The sequence below is a fragment of the Podarcis melisellensis genome (genome assembly GCF_964234715.1).
Source record: "Podarcis melisellensis genome assembly, chromosome: 15".
Classification (NCBI taxonomy): domain Eukaryota; kingdom Metazoa; phylum Chordata; class Lepidosauria; order Squamata; family Lacertidae; genus Podarcis; species Podarcis melisellensis.
This window is the reverse complement of record NC_138532.1, coordinates 39,822,941-39,845,223: the sequence shown is the minus strand read 5'-3', so window position 1 is coordinate 39,845,223 and position 22,283 is coordinate 39,822,941. Positions and strand designations below refer to the sequence as shown.

Sequence of the window (22,283 nt, the reverse complement as noted above, 5' to 3'; positions counted from 1 at the left end):
AACTCTTGACATCGTCAGCGTAAGCCAACCTCTGCTTTGGTATGTTTGTGCGCTGTTACTAACAGGAGTTTCAAACTGTGATTTTAATCTGCCTGCTCTCCAGAGAACTTTGATTATTAGGCAACTGAGAAACTGAGCAAATAAATAAAGTTGTCAGCGTGTAAAGGCACTTTACAGCAAGGGTAGGCAGGCTTCAAGCTTGCCTGATCTTTCGCTAGAAGCCCGAACCACACTCAGATACAAAAGGCACAAGCCCTGCTTAGCCAGCATCCTGTTCCCATAGTGGCCAAGCAGATGACTTGCGACTCCCAGCAAGTGGTATTCAGAGGCACACTGCCTCCAAAATTTGCAGCAGAGCACAGCTATCATGGCTACTGGCCATCTCTAGCCTTCGTGGCCATCTCCTGGCCCCACCATTTCTCCAAGCTGTTGTGTATATCCTCCCAGTTCTATTTAAATCCCCACCCACCCATTCCTTCTTTAAAAAGGATGGAAAGAAGAGGGACTTAAAAACAGCCTCCTGATCAACCTAGGATCCTGCCCACCTTTGAAGTCTAAGTAGAGCCCAGTGTATGTTTTTAGAAGTCTCCAACCGTTTAGTCAGAGGTTCAGAGACACCCTTGATGTCATTACTTGTTAAATAAACTGTGAGGTAAGTCAAGTTAGTGGTGATGAGATGTTGCAAGGATTCCTCAGTCACCAAGGAGCGAAGGAGGGGAGAGAGAGGCACTGTAAGGAGGAGTGAAGTTACCCTGACAGGAGCAGCACATCAAAAGCACTCATCGCTGTCATGGATCTGTCTCGGCTGCCAAACACCGATGATTAATCAGAAAGAAAGAAAGAAAGAAAGAAAGAAAGAAAGAAAGAAAGAAAGAAAGAAAGAAAGAAAGAAAGAAAGCAATAGATACATTTGCAGCTTAATTTTGGGGCCAATATTAACGGGAAGAGAAAAATAAATAGAAACGGTCTGTAATGTTTAATGTTTTTCAAGATAGGATCATTTAGATACACACTCTCTCAACATCACAGGTCTGCCATGGAGACATGGAGTGTTCTGAAAGTTCTATTTGCTTCCACGTTTGACTACTGAAGAACTGCCAGGGGTAGTCTTGCCTATTTGCTGCCTGAAATGGGAAGGCAACACCCCTCGCTGACGCCCTCCCCCTGCTGCAGCCTTGCTAACTTCAGTTGTGTAGTGGTGATGGCAGCTTCCCAGAAAGAAATCACTGCATGACCCCAGCAGCAGCGGCATGGGTGGGCAGGGTGCCCATAGGAGTGCTGTGCCACAGGATTCTGCCACCCAATATGTCTGCTTCAGCCTGCTTCATGGGCGAGACGGCCCCAATAACTTTTATTAATGTTATTTCCTAGATTATGAAACTACGTCTATCAAAGAGGAAGCAAACAATTACTGCTTGAAAGGGTGGGTGGGGAAACTCAGACCTGAGGACCAAGTGTGGCCCTCCAGACCTCTCAGTTTGGCCCCCGGACTCTCCTCAGACAAAAAAAGTACTTCTTCATGCAGTGCATAGCTAAACTATTGGATTCTGCTCCCACAAGAGGTAGCGATGGTCACCAACTACGCTGGTTTTAAAAGAAGACTAGAGCATTACATGGAGGATAAGACTGTGGCTACTAGCCACAATGGCTATATTCTACCTTCTACTGTCAGAGGCAGCGAGCTCCTGACTACTAGTTCCTGGAAACTTCAGGAGGGGATAGTGGTCTTGTACTCAGGTTTTGCTTGTGCATTTCCCACTGGGGCATCTGGTTGGCCACTGTGAGAACAGGATGCTGCACTAGATGGCCTGATCCAGCAGCCAAGCTCACCTGATGTTCTTAACACTTTTCACAGCCATCGAAGCTTGTGAACATCACTTTGTCTTTTGGTAGTCAATTTCTAAGCCAGCCCCTTTGGTTTTCATAGTATTTTTAATATGTTAAATTTATCTGACCTCTTGTATTCGGTTTCTCCTGCTTCACACCAATATACAAAGCCTCTGCTGTCTCTTTCTCATCCACAGAAGTGCTGGCTATGAGTTATGGTTGCATTTGCAGCTTCCAAAGGGCTAGTCAATGAAAGACTGTTGCGGCAAGCCCACCACAAACAGCTTTAAAGTATTTTTAGGAGAATTTTTGTGGACTAAAGTCCTCTTTATCAAATGCAGTGTGGACCTGAACTGAATTTTACAAAGGAAACATTCTTCCAATTCCTGTATTATTTAAGCACAACAACAACAGCTACTACTGCATCTTTTTCTTTTTCTTGTGTGCGTGCGTTTGCACGAAGAGTGGTGAGGAAGAAATCCTGATCTGCTTCAAAGGGCCGACATGACCGCAGGAGGAATTTTTTATAGCAAGCCTTCAAAACAAGCTCACGGCTGTTTTGCAATGCTTGTATGATGGATTTCTGCGTTGCATTAGCATTCCCCATTTCATTTTCAGGGCCCAAACAGCATCAGAATGGAATGGCTCTCTGGGCGTGTCACACAGCAGGTCTTGGCATCGCTGTTACCTTAAAGACCACTTCCTTCCTCCCCAGCTTAAGGTGGGTCAGCAGGTCATCTCTCCCAGACTTGGCTCCTTCTCAATCTCCTGCCACCCCAGGAGGAGGGCGAATTGGGAGACTGACAAAGGTTACTGTGTTAACGGATTTCCGAATGGCATTTGCGACACAGCTTTCGAGGGATGAATCGCTAAGGGCAAGAAATTCAGCGGCGCTATTAAAGGGGTAGGTATTTTTAAGGCCTACTGCCCATTAAATTGGACAGTAGGCCTTTAAAAAAAACCCCAACCCCATAGAAAGGGGGAGTTGGCAATGAAATCACTCAAACACTAGCATCAACCATCCTATAAAAAGGACATCGTAAGTCGGGAGGAAGCCCTGGGAAGCCTCAAGGTTAAGTACTTCTCAGTCACAGGAAGTGCAGTTTATAATATTGTATGTCAACCTGCCAGTGAACAATATCCCAAGTCCCTTGCAGTCGGAGGAATCTTCAATTGAAGGCAGGCCTCGCTCGGCCTTACTCTGTGAAGTTGCTTTCAGGGTTCAATGCCCTGGTCACACATGAAGTGGGAATAAAAAGTGCTGCCTCTGAGGCATATGAACACTCCCCTTTTGATGACCATATGTAAACGCCACCCTTTTAAAAGCAAGAATCCGCATCAAAGGTATAAAGGCCCGTGATCCTTCCTGGCATCTCCAGGTAGGACTGGTAGGGATGCCTGCCTGAAACCCTGGGGAGCTGCTGCCAGTCAGTGTGGACATTACTGAGCTAGATGGACTCAGTGTAATATGGCTTCATACGTTTCTATGATATTTCAATGTTCTAATACTATTATCAGTCCTTTTTTGATACCGTTGGTGGTATTTCTGTGCTGTTAAGTGTATTTCAGTGGATTGACTTGAAGTACTCTGTTGAACGCTGCCATGGTAATTTATTGCAATGGTTAAAAGGACTTTTATCTAAATCGCTCAGATTAAGTGGCACCTACAACCTGCAAAATAAAACTCAAAATAAATAAACGTTAATAAAGAAATAACTGTGTAGACTTTAAACTGACACAGGAGCCAACAGTTACCTGTGGAGTGGAGTAGGATTTGTGCTTTTGGCATGCACATTAATTTGTACATAGGCCCATTTAATAGTTCATAAGAATAAGCAGCCAGCGGATAGGAACACTGGGGCTCAGAGATGCAAGAACTGCGTAGGAATTATTTGATTTGGTTAGAAACATGGTAGAGTTCCTTAAAATGGAAGCCTTCCTTAAAATGAAACCCCTTACTCACCTAGGATTAAAGACAGAGGGACAAAGTCCCAACTTCATACAACACTTTTCTCTTAGGCTGGATCTAGACACATCAAAAAAAGTTTCAGGAAAACGCACTGTAAACTTCATAGTGGGAAATCAAGATGCCGAAAGACAGAACTCCACAGCACCATTTGGTGTCACAGTGTTATAATGCATTTTAAATGTGGGGTGTGTGTGTGTTTGTGTGTGTGTGTGTTTTTACTAAGTGGCTAGGCTTGGGCAAAATAAATAAATGGGCGATATCCACCATGGGACAGGAAGAAAGGCAACTTTCTGTGGTTTCTCCTGTCCCTTGCAGCCACCTGCAAATCTGCCCTTCCCACCAATATTGTGGTGGTGCTTAGTAGAATTTTAAGATGATTTGATTCATGGCGTTGTGGAGATTTCCCACATCAATGGGATGAGAACAATCATCATAAGAGCATGAAGAAGAGCCCTGTTGGATCAGGCCAGAGGCTGTGGCTGAAGTCGATTGGAGTTACAATCCAAAAGCATATGGAGGGCACCAGGCTGGTCACCAGGATTGCTTAAAAATAAAATGGATCAAAATAATGGGGATTCTCAAGAAACAGGTTGTATATGAAATGTGTACCCCCCAAATAAAACCTGATGTCCCCAAAGAACAACTGCAGAAGGCCAGATATGGGGAAAATAATCCAACTCTTCCATTAAAAAGAAACAACCTAAACTTAGGAAACTCAGATGCATCTTCCTTTAGCTATAAAAAGAAGGGGGCGGTGCGGGGGAGAGAGAAATATTTTGGCATCAGTAGGTGGAACACAGTTTGCTTCCTCCCTCACACCTCTGCTGTGGTCAGGTGACGGAAGAGTGTGGGAGAAGCATCCGAAAGACAAAGACCTCTCCGCCCCACAGCGCTAACTGGGAAGGGAGCCACATTGCTTATGAGCATCAGAGGGTTTTACACACACACATGCACGTGCACACACACACTCAAAAGACGCTGGGTTGTTTGGAGGTGTGTGTGTGTGTGTGTTGCACAGAATACTATCTAAGTCAGCATTCAGCTACAAGCTTCAGATGACATCTTTTTCCGACAGAAAACCCAATAAAACTGGTAATGGGAAAACCAAGAATATGGCGGGCGGACAGGCGGGGGGGAGTTGGTTTCATAAGACAAAGCCGTTTAACAAATAGGCCTCTGTGTTTTATCATACACAATCCCTTAGTTTAACTCTGAACCTCTCTCTTTTCAATTTTAAGATCAGAAGACTTGTTGGATGGGCAAGAATATATGTCACAAATAATATAACAGCCCTAAAAGAAGAGCTATTTTGCAAGCTGGTTCACATACACACATATTAGCTCATCGCTGACCAGGCCAGGAATCGGCTTAGTCTTAAAAATAGGTTTGTTTGTATGTAGCAATGCTTGAGGAATTCAGTATTTGAAAATACAGCTATGCAAAACCAGTTGTTGCACTTTTCAAAATGATGCAGTTGTGTTCCTGGCCTATTTAGAGGGAAAATATGTAGGAATGTATATTATGCTTCCTTACTCACGTGAGCATAGATCAGAACACATTCCTTTGCAGCAAATAGGAAGCTGTAAGTTAGCTGGTTTCAGCCTTTTAATGAAGCAATCCAGGATGCCTTGGTGCATTTGTAGATTATATTGAAGAGAAGACAGACCCCCAAGTGTCTCTATTTTCCAGGGACAGTCCTGAATTTACAGAAGCCGTCCTGGTTTTTGATCTGGTCCTAGAATGTCCCTTAGGACATCCCTATTTTCATTGGAGAAATGTTGGAGGGTATTGAGTTATACAACCCAGGAAGCCAAGGAGATATGCAACTATGCAATCTTCAGAAGTTATCTGTAGACTGCCATGTATAGTTTTATTACGTTTTTATATATGTTGAAAGCCGCCCAGTGGTTGGAGCATCACAGTCAGCTGGGTGGTGGGGAAGAAGAAGAAGACATCCTTATTTTCATTGGAGAAATGTTGGAGAGTATGAGAGAAGTCTGAGCTAAGTCTCAGACTTACAACATGGGCCTACATTCTTTGTTATGGATGAGCCATGCGCAGGCAAAGAGCAGCTGAAGAAAGGACACCAAGAGAGTAAAAGATCGAGAGAGAGAATTGGCAACACAATCAGTCCTTTTATTTGGGTCACACCCATCTCTACATGGTCGCACCCAGGGGGAGGTAGCTCCTGCAGGTTTGACAGGAAGTCCTCCCTGCTGCAGCCATATTCCTCTGTGTGCCCATTCTAGCAAACAGGAAGTGTTGGGACTTGACTGCTCTATCTAGATAGCCCACTAAATATACATTTAAATAAAATGCATTAAAAATGTATTTTGATGGGGATTGGCGTTGGTTGCGGTAGAGGGAATTAGCCTTTTCAACTCCCCCACCCCACTTTCTTCCCTGGGTGGTTTTCCTTATTTTTGTGTGGGTCATTTTCACACACTCAACCATCAACGAGACAAGCCTGCCCCGCCACCTCTTCTTTTACCCCCTTTTTAATTTCCCCCCTCTTTCCACCAGCTCATAGCCCCCTCACATAGTCCTCTCGTGGCCTGTCCGGGGTTGGGAGCCAGGCCACACCTCACTGCCCAGCCCAGGGTCCACAAAAGTGAGTCGTCAAACTGCTACTACACTTCCCACGGGCAGGGGCAAAACTAGGCCCTTATCTCAAATTTAGGCCTGCTAGGCATAACTGGCCTTGCAGTTGCAACTATGGACACATCTTATGACCTAAGCGATCATGGGACTCAGCTACATTAGTTTTATATGTGTTATAAAACTGACACCAGATGGCACTGTGGAGTCCCGTCTTTCATCAATGTAATTTCCCATAATGAAGTTTACAATGCATTTTCCTGAAACACTTTTTTAAAATTTGCCTAGATCCAGCCCAAGATACATCTTGCAGTTTAGCTGTGGGAACGTGTTTCTGCAGACTCAACACTTAGCAGGATGAAGCCTCTGAATTGTAACACTCAGATATGGTATTCCTGAGTTGTACCTCTCAGGTATCAGAAACACGTTCTGTGTAAGCGGAGTGACATCAACATGTCAGCATAGGGGCACTCTGCCTTTCTACGAAGCCATAGTTCACCTTCCAGTTAGCCTGAAGGAACTCAGCAGCTTCTCTGAGTTCCTAATTGGCACAAGCTCTCCTTGGTGTCCTGCTAGCTGCCAATAGTTTCTAAGAACAATAACTTACAGCCCGCTAACTCAAAACAGAAATATTAATGCTGTGAAAGAAATGTATGATCAGAAATGTCTGCCTGCTGTGTTGACCCCAGTGGGTCTCAGGTCATGACGTTCACCAGAATTAAGACACTACAAGGAGAAGATATAGTTTTCCTTGCTACAGACACTAATATTCCTGGTGCTGTTGTTATGATACAGCCTTGATTTGGCTTTCACTTCATACTAGTTTTTTAGAAACAGGAAAAATATGTCCCTTCCAACTCTAAGATCCTATGACGTATTTGGAGAAGTGGACTTTTCAATGGATGGTTGAGTTCCAGTTAGCGTGTTGTATTCAGAAAGTCCAAATTAGGCAAGTTCACCTTTATCTGTTCACACTTGGTCCCCAGGTCTAAGGTTCTGCACTCCTGAATGAGACGTTATTTGGAGGAGGGAGAAAAAGCAAGCCACATGACACCACCTTCACATCTCTCCTTAACACCAAGTGCCACCCTCAAAGCAGCTCTCTCTACATCAGCACAAAAGCAGTTTCCCTAAAACTTATTCAATATCTCCCAGATCTCCTCCTAGTGAAGTTAAAGGGAGTTTACTTTTACAAGACCCAACAGGGTGAAATGTCAAAGAGCGTTTGACTAAATTCAGCAAAAGATCGCCGCCAATTAGGGGGAACACCTGATCCCACACGTTCTTGCCAGGGTCGCCATAAAGATCTGGGAAATTAAGCAGCTGCTGCGGCAGCTTGTTGGCAACTAATCAGATGGAATGATGTTAATTACGAGGAATACGAAATTTAAGCTAAACAGACATTTTGTGCATTTCCTTCCCCACCCCCACCTCAAACAAAACAAAACAGTTTCCTTTGCTAGGGCTGAAAATGCAGCTTAAAGGCCTTTTGCAAGTGTCAACTAGTCTTTCCTATGCTGCTTTGCATTTTTTTTTTTAAGTTCTAAATCATTGTTTCCTGAACTGTTAATAAACAAGGTTTTCCTCAACCTGGTGCCCTCTGTTTTGGACTACAACTCCCATCATCCCTGACCATTAGCTATGCTGGCTGGATTGAGGGGAACTGGAGTCCAACAACATCTGGAGGGAACCAGTTGGGATGGCTGTTCCTTTTTTCCCCATGTGTTTTGCCTGAAAGTCTCTTATGTCCCCTTTCTGCATTGATCCTCAGATTATTAGTCATAATTCCTTAGTTGTTAAGGTAAACACTCCACACTGCACTGGCGTGAAACTCCCATATATGCTGGTTCCTTCAGCCAATGCATGCCCTCTTCCTTTCGGCCTCAGCTGGTATCCCCGGTGAATGTCAGCTGCGGACACTCTTACTATTTGGCTTATTTACCTTTGGAAAGGAGGCCCAACAGCCTGATGACAGGTTCAGGAACACCTTGAAGCGGTTGTGGCAACTCCCCGCCAAAGCAGGAGCTTCCCATTTCGCTTCACACGTCATGATTTCTACACCTCACCTTGTACCTTTTCAATTTAATTCCCCAAAGCCCCAGTTGTACATATTCAGCTGGCTTGTGCCAGACCCCAACATGTGCACACACACTCCACTAAATACAGAAGAAACTCTGTCACAATTCTGTGGCATTCCCCCAACATCTGTCACAGGTAGGGGTGGGGGAGAAATTTGACTCAGAACCTACCAAATTCGCATTTTCTAACATAATATACAACTCAAAACTCATCAGTCCTTCAAAATTCATACATCTCCAAATTTTGCAATGTGATTCTCCAATCAAGTAATGTGTACAAAAATGTATATACTAGGGCAAAGTGTGCATAAAAATGCATGTATTTGTGCAAAAACAAAAATGCATTGTATTAGGGAAAATTGCATACAAAAATGTGTATGCAATAAATTTACACAAAAATGCTAATAAATTTACACAAAAATGCTGACATTTTCAGGAGAATTTTATATAATAATAATAATAATAATAATAATAATAATAATAATAATAATTGTGAATTGCTGCAGAAATGTGGAGAACTGATTTTAAGATTTGAAATATGAGAAACTGAGAGGACCAAAATTGATGGGTCCACCCATCCATCCCGGCTCACAAGTCATCAGAGCCAGGATAGGAGCCTGAATACTTGCAGTACGCTTATTTTTTATCGCCATTCTTTCCAGTGCTTTTTTTTTCTAGAAAAAGAGGTGCCAGTACTCACCATGAAGTTATGGTACATTAAGTGCCACACTTCTTAACAACGAAAAGATGTGCCGGTACTGCTTACCCTTAAGTACCCCTGGGGGGGGGGAAAGCACTGATTCTACTTCGGATGTTCAGTCTGTGCATTCTGTTCCTTATGAAACCAAAATATGCACAAGCGGGAGGTTATGGCTCCCCTCTTGTGGAACACTCTCCTCAGCGACAGGAAGAGCAGGATGGTGTGCATCATCACTCCCTGCCTCCAAAAGAAGGGACCAAAAGTTTGCATTTGCTAATTTCAATGCATAGATGCATATTTAGAAATAATACAGTAATTTAAAGTATAGTCATTATTTGTTGCATTTGTATCCCACCTTTTTCTCCAAAGAGCTCAAGGTTGTCCCCCTACTGATTTAAATACCCACAACTAACCTGTGAGTTAGGTTTAGGTGAGAGGCAGTGACTAGCCCAAGGTCACCAAGTGAACTTCATAGCCAAGTGGCCATTTGAGCCCAGGTCTCCCAGGTTAGAGTGTGATGTTCTAACCATTATAGCACACTTGCTGTCAGGTGAAATACAAATACAATGCATCTCACCCTATGTGGGGTGGGGACGGGGACAAGACTGTGCCCAGGTGAACTCGGATTCATACAGGAATCTTCTCCCAGCCCTGGAACTGAACCTGGGGCTTTCTGCGTGCAAAACATTCCACTGCATGCAAAACTTTACCACCGAGCTACAGCCCTTCTCTTAATATGGCCCATAACCACATGCAATATTAAGATATTCAGTTTGACTTTGACTTCAGCCACACTTTTACACTTCAGTCATGTGCATTTCAGCAATTGGCCCTCCATAGAGTTTGACCTGGGCTCCTTGGATTAGAAAAGGTTAGCTACAACAGCTTTCAATTGTATCCCCAAAGTCTGCCCCCAGAGACACAGGATAGCTCACTCCACCTTGTAGTAGGGTCATCCCTGGCTAGAGAGCCTATGCTAGAGTTATTAAATATATATATTTTTATCTAAATCACACAGGGTGAGTTATTATTTTTCCTCTATAATGTACTGCCTTCAGGTGGGAAAAAAATAAGGCTTATGTTTTTCCTATTAGCACACAAGTGCTTTCCCCAGTCAGTTTGTAGCCAAACCGGATGCACAGTACCTTACTTTTTAATCTTGGAGAATCCTCAGGAGACAATGCAAAAGAAATCTATAATGTTCCATAAGCTGCAGGCTCGAACCTGATAAAACAACTTCATACCCTCTCTCCCCACCCCACATTTGCTACTGGAAATCTACAGCTGCAGCTGAAAACAATGCCTTAAAAATACTAGCTATTCTCTCTTCAGTTAGCAACTCAATGCAGAGCTTCTTACAAGGAGCAGAATTAATTTTGGAATGCAGGTGTTGACCATCCAAAAGGGCAAAGTTGCATGCTAGGGATGAGGCAATCTGCCAATTTATATTTCTCATTTATAAAAGCTTAAACTCAGCTTCTCCACATTTCCATAGCAGTTTGCAATTATTTTTAATTTAAAATCTGCAATTAAAGTCACCAGTATTCTACTATTAATCAATCCTAATATACACATATTTGCATATGATTTCTGCAAACACATATCTTTGCAAAGCAGCTTCCCCTAATATACACATTTTTGTATGTCATTTTCACTAATATATGCCTTGTGAACTTACTTGGCTGGAGAATTGCATTGCAAAATTCAGACAATTACAAATTTCTCACGTTTTGGTTTGTGTGTTGCTTTGGAAACATGAACTAGGTGGGTTCCCCTTTAAAATGCAAACTGAATCAAATTTTGACCCCATCCCTTATCCAAACTCAGTGTCTGGAAGAGGGACTTCCGACCATGACACCAACCACAACTGGTTGGCACAGCTGTTTTTTGCAGTGTCATGAAAAGGCACCAATTAATAGCTATCTAATATATTATTTCTGGAATTTCATTTCATTTCTGTGGGGGCATGGGAAGAGGATGCTTGTAGGCTTTTCTGCTTCAGGCACCAAAATATTTGGGCAGACTTTGGGTGTGTGGGTGTCCTTTTGCTGTTCTGCATCAGACACAAAAATATCTCGGGCCTTCTTTATCGCACTCTTTCTGTGCTGCAGTATAAGAAAAGCTTTGGGTGCATTAAAACATACATAAATACAACCATCAACTGGCTCAAAGTAAGCCAGTGAACTTCATAGCTGAGTGGAGGAGATTTGGACCCAAGTCTTCCCAGTTCTAGTCCAAAAACCTTAACCAATACATTGTCACATAAGAACATAAGACAAGTCTGCTGGATCAGGTCACTAGCTCATCTGGTCCAGTATCCTGTCCACCCTGATGCCTATGGGAAGCCTGCAAGATGGACATGGGAGCAGTAGCACTCTGCCCACCTGAAGTTCCCCGCAACTGGTATCCAGGAGCACAATAGCTCTGACATTGGAGGTAGTGCAATAACATAGCCATTGTGACTAGCAGCTGTTCATAGCCTCATCCTCCATGAATCTGTCTAATCCTCTTTTAAAGCCATGTTGGTGGCCAACACTGCCTCTTGTGGGTGCAAGTTCCATAATTTAAGTGCATGTCCTAGCTACCATCTCCCAGCATGAGGTTACAGAAGTATTGGTTGCCCACAGCTGGGGCAAAGTGTGTGTGCGTGTGTGTGTGTGTGTGTGTGTGTGTGTGTGTTACAGCATAAAAACTACTTCAGTACACAAGCTTGCATATGATAAGTAGTATTTACTCTGGGGGAAAGGTCTGCAAGGTGAAATACTGGCAGCAGCCACAAAGGACACTTACATTTATCTGGGCTATGGAGTCATCTATGGGTGTGTCTTCCACCATTTTCATCCTTCCAGTGGTAGAACAGCTAAATTAGTAAGAAAAATTTATTATTATTTTTAAAATGTGGATATCTTTTTATCAGTTAAATTTCGATTTAATTTTATTAATTTAAAACGTCCAAGAGGAACCCAAGGCAGCAAACAAAACAGTAAAGTAATACAATTAAAAATAAAACAAAAACACATTTTAAAACCATTAAGAACATCTCAAGCCAAACAAGACCATTTTAAAATAGTCACTCACACACTCACCCCAGCTAATAATTTTAAAGTAGCCAGACACACTTGGCAATGTAAAATGCTCTTGTCAACCCTGGCCTCCATTTAAATTGTATCAGCTCTCATCTCTTTCAAGAGTATGTCCTCACCTTAGTTACTTAACTCAGCCCCTCAGAGCCGGTGAGGTTCTCTCCTTTCTATCACTTAAGTACTTTTGATGCTAAGATCCACACAGCTGTTGACATTTTGCATCTTCTGCAATTACCCACACCTGCCTCACTTCATCTGGTAGGGGCCCTGTGCACCTTCAGGCCATACCTTACGGCAGGTAGGTTATAAGGAATCTTTTTCAGCCTGGGCAAGCTTTTTCCCAGAGGCAACTGCAGGTGAATGTGGATTTTGACTTTTTAAGGAAGGCTAGATCCTTCACACATCCTTTTCTATCCTCCGTCCAAGCAAGCAGGGAGCATTATCAGAGTTCAAGGTCACATTCCAGCCAGGCAAAAACAATCAAGGAGGGTGAGGCATAAGGCTGAGGAGGATGTGCAGTCTATGGAAGAGACCCAAAGGCCACATTTCAGGCCTGCGGTCCTGCCTTAAGGACAGAGCAACACCTCCGCCTGCAAAATGGCTTCAGGTCGCCTGTGCTACTGTTAAGCAGAACTGGGCTTGTTATAAAGTCCCTCTTTTTTTTACTCTTTCCCTTAGAGACACTGGGAATTGCAGTTCTCTGAGGAGAAATAAGGACACTTGAAGGAAATTTGTTAGGCCCTCAGAAACTACAGTATTTTGAGCAGGCTCTAGGCCAGGCTGCTTCAAACTCGGCCCTCTCCAGATGTTTTTGGCCTACAACTCCCATGATCCCTAGCTAGCAGGACCAGTGGTCAGGGATGATGGGAATTGTAGTCTCAAAAAACATCTGGAGGGCCGAGTTTGAGGAAGCCTGCCCTAGGCCAAGGGTAACCAATGCTGTGCCTTTTGGATGTTGCGGACTACAACTCCCATAATTCCTTACCATTGGCCATGCTGGCTAAGGATGATAGGAGTTGGCCTCATCCGCACCATATATTTAAAACAGTATCATACCACTTTGGCTTCCCCCAAAGAATCCTGGGAAGTAGTTTGTTAAAGGTGGGGAATCAGCTCCCCATCAAATGTTGCTGGACTACTGCTGCCATAATCTCTGACCATAAGCCATCCTAGTTGGGGCTGATGGGAGTTGTAGTCCTGAAACATTGAGAAGACCACTGGTTCTCCATCCCTTGTATAACAATTTTATGACAATGTACAGTTTTTATTTGTTAATCTGAGGTAACTTCCTCCCAAGCGCTGGGGCTAGCACACATAGGGACTATCCCATTTTATCCTCACAATGACCCTGTGAGGTAAAATAATAAAATTGTAGAGTTGGAAGGGACCAAGAGTCATCTAGTCCAACCCCTGCAATGCAGGAATCTCAGCTAAAACATCCATGACAGATGGCCATCCAACTTCTGCTTAAAAACCTCCAATGAATGAAAGTCCACCACCTCCTGAAGGAGGTTAGGTAAGACATATATTGGTTGGCCTGAGGTCATCCATGGAGTTTCACAGAGATTTGAACCCAGGTTCCCCAAGGCCCAATACTCTAGGCGTTTTACCAGGCTGGCTCTTTTCTTTGGCCCTGAACATATTAGTGTTCAATGGCCAAGTATCTGATCCATCGTAGCTGCCACTTAACAGGGCAATATTTATATAGAGCTGTGTTTCAGGACTTGAAATGGGAACACGTCATGCACAATGCATATGGAATAAATTTAACCAAAATCAAATTTTGATTAAATGTAATAAATATGATGGATTTGACTATGGATGCCCTTTTAGACGGCCTGTTCAAGGGGGTGGGGTGGCGGTATTTGAAGAAAGGTTGTCGTGTTGATCCAAAAACATACGTTTTGATTATCGCAGTAAATTCCAATTTCAGAGAATCCTGCAAGCAACTGGATTAATATTTTTGTACATGTCTTCAAAAGTTTCAGGGAGTGTGGGGGTGGGGGTGGGGAGTTAACCCCTTAGCAACATTTAAGTGGCAACCTCAAGCACACTTAGTAGGAAGTAAGTCCCATTGAACACCATGGGACTTGCTTCCAAGCAAATTTATTTATTTATTTATTTACAGCAGGGGCAGAGTACCTCAGCCCCTGGGCCAAATGCAGCCCTCCAGGCCTCTATATCTGCCCCCCAGGACTCTCCCCTAGGACATCTCCCTCACCAGCCCTGCTCTATGCCTTCCTTGAGAGCTTTTGCCTGGCTGGAATGTGTCCTTAAATTGAAATAATGTGTGTGTTTGGTTTGTGTGCCTCGAATGCTGCATCTTGTACAAAACCGTAAGTTATAAACACTTTTGCCTCTGGCCCTGCCCACCACTGACATGTGGCCCCTGGAAGGTTTCCCACAAGGGAATGTGGCCCTTGGGCTAAAGAAAACATTTTACAAGATTTACAGAATGTGCATATAATTAACTCAGAGCTTTCCTAACTGTGTGTCACGACACGTTAGTGTGTTGGCTGCAGTGTTTAGTAGTAGTAGTAGTAGTGTGTAGGTGTGTTGTGCAAATGCTCCCTGCGCTCTTCCCGGGGCTGGAAAGGGGTTAGTTTCACCTCCGGTTTCCTAGTAAAACTGACTTGCGGGCCCAGGTGGCCCACAAAATCTTGCTTGTGGTCTTCCCATCAACTGGCAATTTTGCAAGAACAGGATGGACCAGATTGGCCTTTAGCATAATTCTTCAGAACTCCTCTTATGTTCATTGTTTGGCTTCTCTATATGCTCACCCAAACATGTTCCCCCAAGATTACACACACACACACACACACACACACACATTTCTCATAATGGTTTCCAGATCATTCTCCACCACATGGTAGGTAGCCAATGAGAAAAATAATATTTTTAAAAACATTGGCCATAAACCAAAGAAGAAGAAAGAATTTATGTACCCAATATATGGTGTACTTTAACATGGTTGCCTGTTGGTATATTTTATAAGACATTTCAGAGTTTGCCAGATATACATGTTCATTTCACAGTACACCCTGGTGGAATTTCATTCCCACCCCCCACCCCCAAACCAATTTCCAACAGTGTAGATATCTGATTTAAAACGATGCCATAAAATGTTGTTTAAATATTTAGATGTAAAGGATATAGCTATTATTTTTAAACTTATTTCAATCGTACAGATTTCAGGCTGCTTCACATTTAAAATCAGAACAAGCCCAAAATAAAATCACAGTGACTTCCTCACTTGAAACAAAAAAACCAAGCAATGATGGAGGGTGAGCGAGTGGTCACTGGTGCTAAGAGGAGCTTTTTCGTGGATAGGTATAGCAGCCATGAGAATTTACTTCTGCAATCACCAGGAGATTTTTAATCATGTGGAGATTCATTCACAGGTGCCTCGTGTGAAATGATCCTAAGTTCCAAGTCTTGCTTACTGTTCCCTGGATGGAAGGTGCTTGTAGCAGCTAGAAGAATGGGTGGCGCTACAGTCACTCAGAGGCTTCTGACCATGCAGATCCCTACATCCGCTCCAAACTGCACATGGAGCTACTTTATAGATTCAGCAGCGTTAAATGACAAACCTTTTCCTGGACTGTGCCATTCCAGGATGCAGGTCGAATGTAGTATCGTGTCTGAATGTTCCCCTATGGGGAGCACAAAATAATTCTCTTTACGTAGCAAAATCCTATGTGAAGAAGCTGAGGTTGTATGCATCCTTTCATTTTACATGATCCATAAATCTGTTACTTAATTTCCTAGCTGCCAACGCATAAAGAGAAACATGTAAGCTGGCATAGTTTTCCTTGCCTAACTGTAAAAAAACACACAAACTAATTTACTTGGTATAACAAAATTCTTCCTGTGGCTAAACTCAGAAAGATGTTATTCACGGAGATCTTTCTATAGAGGACAACTGGGTGTGTTGTGAACACCTCTACATATACTCATTTTACAAAATGGACAGAAACACTCTTCCAATGGGTATGTTTTTATAGTGGCCTTTCGAGAAAGGCAGAGGGCATAGCAGTTCTGTAAGAGCAATTCCATGTGGGCCCAAAGTCATTAACTCCATATTGTTAGCTTCCTGATGGTATGTGTTAATACTTGGATACAGGGTAGAAAATCCTGAAGAGATCCTACAGCTTGTTAAGTAAAAAGAGAGAGAGAGAAGTGGCGTATATTTTGGAAGAGATCTCCAACAGACTAATTGGGAAAGAGAGGGGTTATTCTATTTAAAAGAAAGATAAAACACAGGCAGTCGGATTGATCTCAGCAAGCAGTTCAGTAAGGACAGCTGCCCACCAATTGGAGTGTCTTTTAAACAGTTCTGGGGCAACACACTTTATTAGACCTTATCAGGCTGAATTGTAGCAATCGGGAATTTAGCAGTGCATAGGTCTACTGGATCCTAAATAACATCACTTAATGCTGCAGCATATATACAGTGGTGGAACATGGGGATTGTGACCAGAGGCTCTAATTCCATAACTGTACAGGTTGGCTGGGGGGATCTATTTAAATTACAGCCATCCTTTCTAAAATTGCATCTACAGATAAGCATACACATGCTAGGAATGCAAATCTGTATCCTCTTTGGGGTTGTTGTTTTTTTTGGGGGGTGATGCCTTTCCATTTTTTCACAATATGCATATGGTTGCCCCAGTCAGTCTATCAGTGCAGTCCTAGGTATGTTGATTCCCATGGTGGCCTGAGATGTTTGCTCTTAGATAAAGGTTGCAGCCTTGATTTAATAAATGCTTAAATGAACTTTAGGGCGGGGGTGGAGAACATGTTTTTCTTCCAGCCAAAGGGCCACATTCCTTCACAGGCAACCTTTCAGGGGCCACTTGCCAAAGTTGGGCAGGGCCAGAGGCAAAAGTGATATGACGTTTACCTTTCACAGTAGGCAATATCCCAACAGAGCAAAAGTCAGAGGTTTATACATCACATCACATACATCTCTCTACATCCAGGCAAGCAAGAGGCGTTGCTACAACTGAAGGACACATGCCAGCCTGGCAAAGGCACTAGAGAAAGGCACAAAGCAGGAGCAGTGACCGGAGTGGCCTGGGATGAGTTCCAAGGGCCGGATGGAGAGGCCTGGAGGACCACATTCATCCTCTAGGCCTGAGGTTCCTCACCTTTAGGAGAAAGGAGATCCTTGGGAACAAATGCATTTTCTCTCTACTACAGAATCATAGCAGAGAATTTAAGATCATTTAAAAAATCCTTAATCTTTTCAGCCTCATAGATATTTCATTTTGCTAAGAGTTTTCTTTCTACCTAGTTCTGACTGTATAAACACTGCAGAAGAATGTTTACAGAGATTATATACATTGTAAAGTGAGTTGAATTTATCAGAACGCGGTTTGTTGAAATAATTTGGTTTAATATAGAACCCACTTTAAAGCTGCTCAATAAGGGGTGGAGGGCCTTTTTTAAAAAAAAGGTCTATTCTATTTTTTGACTATTATAATTATTATTGTTGTTGTTATTAGTTATATACCACCCCATACCCAGAGGTCTCAGGGCAGTTCACAGAAGAAGATCAAAATATAAAACTACAAAATACATAATCAAATTTAAAACAGCCCAATAACACCCCCCAAAAGCACATTTTAAAAGGGCATAGGATGTCAAATCAAATGGCTTCTTACGGACAAGGTTGCAGTCTATATCAATAACCACATTGAGAGAGGATGTCTACTGAGAAGACAAACCCAGGCTACTTCCAGACTGTCACTATTTTGTGGGTGGGATCCAGCTGCAAACCTAGAAATTCAGATTGTGCAATTAAATCTTATTTAATTATTTTCCCTTTTCCACAACCCTTTTCCAATAGGATCTTTCCTTCTGACTTTCCAGTTTAGGCATGCTGATATATGCTGAAAGCACACAATCTTTTAAAGTCATTTTCCCCACCCTCCTCCTCCTCTTCCTCCTCCAGTTACCTGCCAAGACAGAACAGAGCCCTGTTTCCCATAGAACAAGGGATGCTGTCATCAACACCTCCAGCTGCTGAAGATTCACAGCAGCCATGTGCACGGCCAAAGGTGTTAGTGATGGCACCCACTGCTTGGAGGAAGAGGGACACACAATCCAGAACACAGGTGCTGGCAGGGACTCTTCTTCCCACCACCACCCGACCGATAGTTTGACTGCGGAAAGAAACACTAGCAGATTTAGTTATCAGACAGTAGCAGTAACAACAGGCAACTGGGAGATGAGTCTCCCCCAACCTACTCCAAGATTTAGATGCTTTATCCACAATCTTCCCATTAGCTGGTGCCCCCGTCCAGTATTTGGACTTCAGAAAGAAATGTTGGCAGATTCAGTTATTTTGTGGATACACTAACAGCCACAACAAGCAGCTGGGGAAATGAGGCTCTACCTCATCCAACCCATCTCCGGTTTCAAATACTTCATCCACCATCTTCCCACCAGCTGCTGGAAATAACAGTTCTTGTTCTTTTTCCTGAAGAATATCTGGGCTCCAGAAATAAACATTGACAGATCTAATTATATCATGGATAGATCAGAAGACAACAGGCACCTGAGAAAATGAGGCTCCATCTCCCTCAATCCACTCCCACTTTTAGATCTTTCATTTGCTATCTTTCCCATCACATGCAACCTAATCTTTCAAAGTGGAGATGCCAGGGATTGACTTGGGGCCTTCTGCATGCAAAACACTGCCCTCTGCCTCATAATCCATTGTCCACCTCACCCAGTAATGTCTACTCTGACTGAAGGAACATCTGCACACCCACTGTTCAGCCTGGACACCAAGTTCCAGCTCTGAAGACCTTCTGGTGGTTCCCTCATTTTGAGAAGTGTGGTTACAGGGGACCAGGCAGAAGGCCTTCTCGGTAATGATGCCCACCCTGTGGAAAGCCCTCCTGTCAGAAGTCAAGGAAATAAACAACTATCGGACTTTTAGAAGACATATGAAGGCAGCCCTGCATAGGGAAGCTTTTAATGTTTGATGTTTTACTGTGGTTTTATAATTTATTGGAATCCGTCAAAGTGGCTGGTGCAACCCAGTCAGATGGGCAGCATACATTATTATTATTATTATTATTATTATTATTATTATTATTGCAGCTCTCCATGATCTCAGATAAGGAAAGGGTTTTTACGTGAACTGCATTCTGATTCTCCTACCTAGAAATGCTAAGCACTTCTATGTTGTTGTGGTCCCAGGAGAAAACCATTTGTTGAAGAAGGTGTTGACTTCTTCCTCTCCCCCTGCTCCTTGGGACTGGTAGGACGATAGGCTAGGAGCCCAACAACAGATGGCGCCAGAGATAATGACAGGTGAAGCCAACTATTTATAGTACTGTCCTCAGACTCCTTCCTCCTGAATTCTACAAGGGCAACGCTGAGACTAAGGAGGAAACTGACAGCCAGTGCTGCCTCCTGGACTGGTCATTAAGTAAGAAGACAGGAAGATGAAGACTGGCTGAGGGCAGACTGCTTGGTGGGGCAGTGTGCAATTTCCCCTCATAGACCACCATCCAATGCTGAGCTGTTTTAGCAGTGAGGTTCTCACTTCAGTGTTTCCCCCCCATATGCTTTCTTAATCTGCTGGTGCTTTTTACTTGTGCATTAAAAGTGGCATTTTGGAGGAACGGCAGTGAGCGAAGAGTGGATGGACATAGGAAGCTGCCTTAACACTGAATCAGACCATTGGTCCATCTAGCTCAATGTCACCTATACTAACTGGCAGCCAGATTTCAGACAGGGAGACTTCCCCTAGCACTATCTGGTGACGCTGTTAGGGATTGAACCCGGGACCTTCTACGTGCAAAGCAGATGCTCCACCTCTGAGCTATGACCCTTCACATGAAGGTCTGGAAGACAGAGAGCTCCCAGAGCTCAGGGTTTTGGCCTGAGACTGAGGATCTTGTGGACCACCTTTGACCATTCTGAGTGCAAGAAAGGGGGGGGTGAGCCAGACTAGCAGGAGATGAGTGAAAGGGTGAATACTGTTCCCCCCACTCACGCCTGCATAAGCTTCTTCTGTGATTCTCTGCCAGAAGAACTCAACTCTCTTGGGGAAGTAACATCCTCAAGTTCCTGCTTTTCCACATCAGATCCTGCTGTTTACGTGGTGCTTTGGTCCATGAAAAGCAACAAGACAGCAGGAGGTTTTTCCACCTGAGATGCCAGAAGTGAGGTCTGTTTCTGGACTTTTCCTACCCCCTGCCTGCCTCAAAATATCCTCTTAACATCTGTTTCCCTGATTATTTGCATTTCTTTATCAAAATATTAGCACCCAAGCTTTTCCCGTTCAAAAAACCCTGAGGTGGCAAACAAACTGCTAATGAACAAATGCGAAATATTGAAACAGTAAGCATATCAGGAGCACAAACAGGCTAATAAATGTGACAATGAACATTCATCCTGGTATGATTTCAGGTTTTCATACACCTTTTGGTTAGTCATCTGTTCATCCCACACATAATAAGTGGGATGCTGGATCAGGCCAGAGAGCAGCAAGAGACAGCGGGCAGAGCAATTTAAGGAAAGCAGGGAGTTTTAAGCAGCTACGGTTAATAGACACAGATGTGAGAAGGTCACAGGTATAGTGAGAAATAAGGGCCAAAGAGTAGGGGGCTGTGGATCGGAGCCTTAAAAGGGCAGGGAACCCGTGTTGGGTCTGGAAAAAGGGGTGCATGCTTGTAAACTTCACCTTGACCAGCGGAATTCCCAGAAATCCTGCAGATAAATTGGTTGGAAACGCTGGCCAGATTTTCATGCATTTGCCGATTTAATTGGTTGGAGGAGGTGGAGATGGACTCTTCCCCACCTCTCCTGTTAAAAACACCGCATAAACCTTCACAAGAAGCTTCCAGAAGGAAAAAGGGGGAAAGGTTACCCAAAGCAATCAGAGCTGCGGTGCCAAGGAGTCTGCAGCCGACCCTGCGCCAAACTCACTCACTTGCTCAAGCTTTTTGGGAAGGAGAAACAGACAGATATATATATATATGCGCGTCTAATCTCGAAAGGGGTTGCAGTTGATCTGCCCCCATTTGCAGATAGCACAGGCAGAGGAGGAGAAGGACTGCTAGGCTCCAGAGAAGCTGCAGGGAGACGTTTGGTGGTGGCAGTGGCTGTGGTGGACGGCAGGAAAGCTTTGGAGAATAAGGCCTCTCTCCATCTCTCTCCAACTTTTGCTGCAAAGCTTAAAGCCAGAATGTGACCCTCAGCCTGCGCACTGTGGTCAGAACAGCCAGGACCTTGTGTTTTTTATTTATTTTATTTATGATATGCATTCCTTTAGTTACTTATTAAAGAGATCAGCCTCTTCAATCAAACCCCTAAGCAGCATTTCCATGAATGTAAATAAATAAAACACCACCCAAACTGTTCAAATGACACATACTAATAACCAGTGCTTTTTTCTGGGGGGATGCGGGGGTACGCATACCCCTAAACATTTTGCAAATTAAGTTTGGCCTCATTGAGGGGTAGTATTTCAATATGAGTAGGAAAATGAGAGTACTCCTAAATATTTTTTAAGGAAAAAAAGCACTGCTAATAACACACTGAAAACAAATCAAACCGAGAGTATACTGGTACCTCCAGATTTGGGACAGTACCAAGATATACCCAAACGTTCTTGGCTAATATGCTTATGAAGGACAATTGGCTGGAAGTATAATGCTGTTTTTGAAACAAAGCAAAAATACAAAACAAAGCTCTCAATGTCATCTCCATTCTTTGTTAATCCTCCTTCTTCCTTCCCACCTACCACTTAGGGTATTTCTGTCTCATTTTGCTGTCAACATTAGATTGTATGCTGCTAGGGGACTGTGACATATATTTGCTTATGTTGATCCATGAAACACGACCTAAATCAATGACAATTGACTCCCATCACCCCTGACCATTGCGCATTCTGGGTGAAGCTGATGGGAGTTGGAGTCTGATGACACTGGGAGTACACCCATCCCTCTTTTACCAAAATGCAGCAAGTACTCTTCTGCAGCCCCTTAAAATTATGTATGTCCAGC

The 22,283-nt window shown here is 43.4% G+C and overlaps 1 protein-coding gene across 3 annotated transcripts in view; it reads right to left on the bottom strand.

Annotated features, from left to right (window-relative positions):
• The window catches only part of TBX4 (T-box transcription factor 4), a 103,568-nt gene extending 89,393 nt beyond the window's left edge, over nt 1–14,175 (bottom strand). The window contains exons 1-2 of one of the 3 annotated variants that reach the window (XM_081890421.1): nt 14,157–14,175; nt 11,963–12,032 (exon numbers count right to left, since the gene is read on the bottom strand). In XM_081890421.1, the coding sequence (XP_081746547.1) occupies nt 11,963–12,013 (51 nt within the window). In that variant the 5' untranslated portion in view covers nt 12,014–12,032; nt 14,157–14,175. Of the gene's footprint in view, nt 1–11,962; nt 12,033–13,240; nt 13,297–14,156 lie in introns of those variants that run through there. The other 2 variants (XM_081890420.1, XM_081890423.1) reach the window with 2 other exon arrangements.
• Between the last annotated feature and the right edge of the window lie 8,108 nt (nt 14,176–22,283).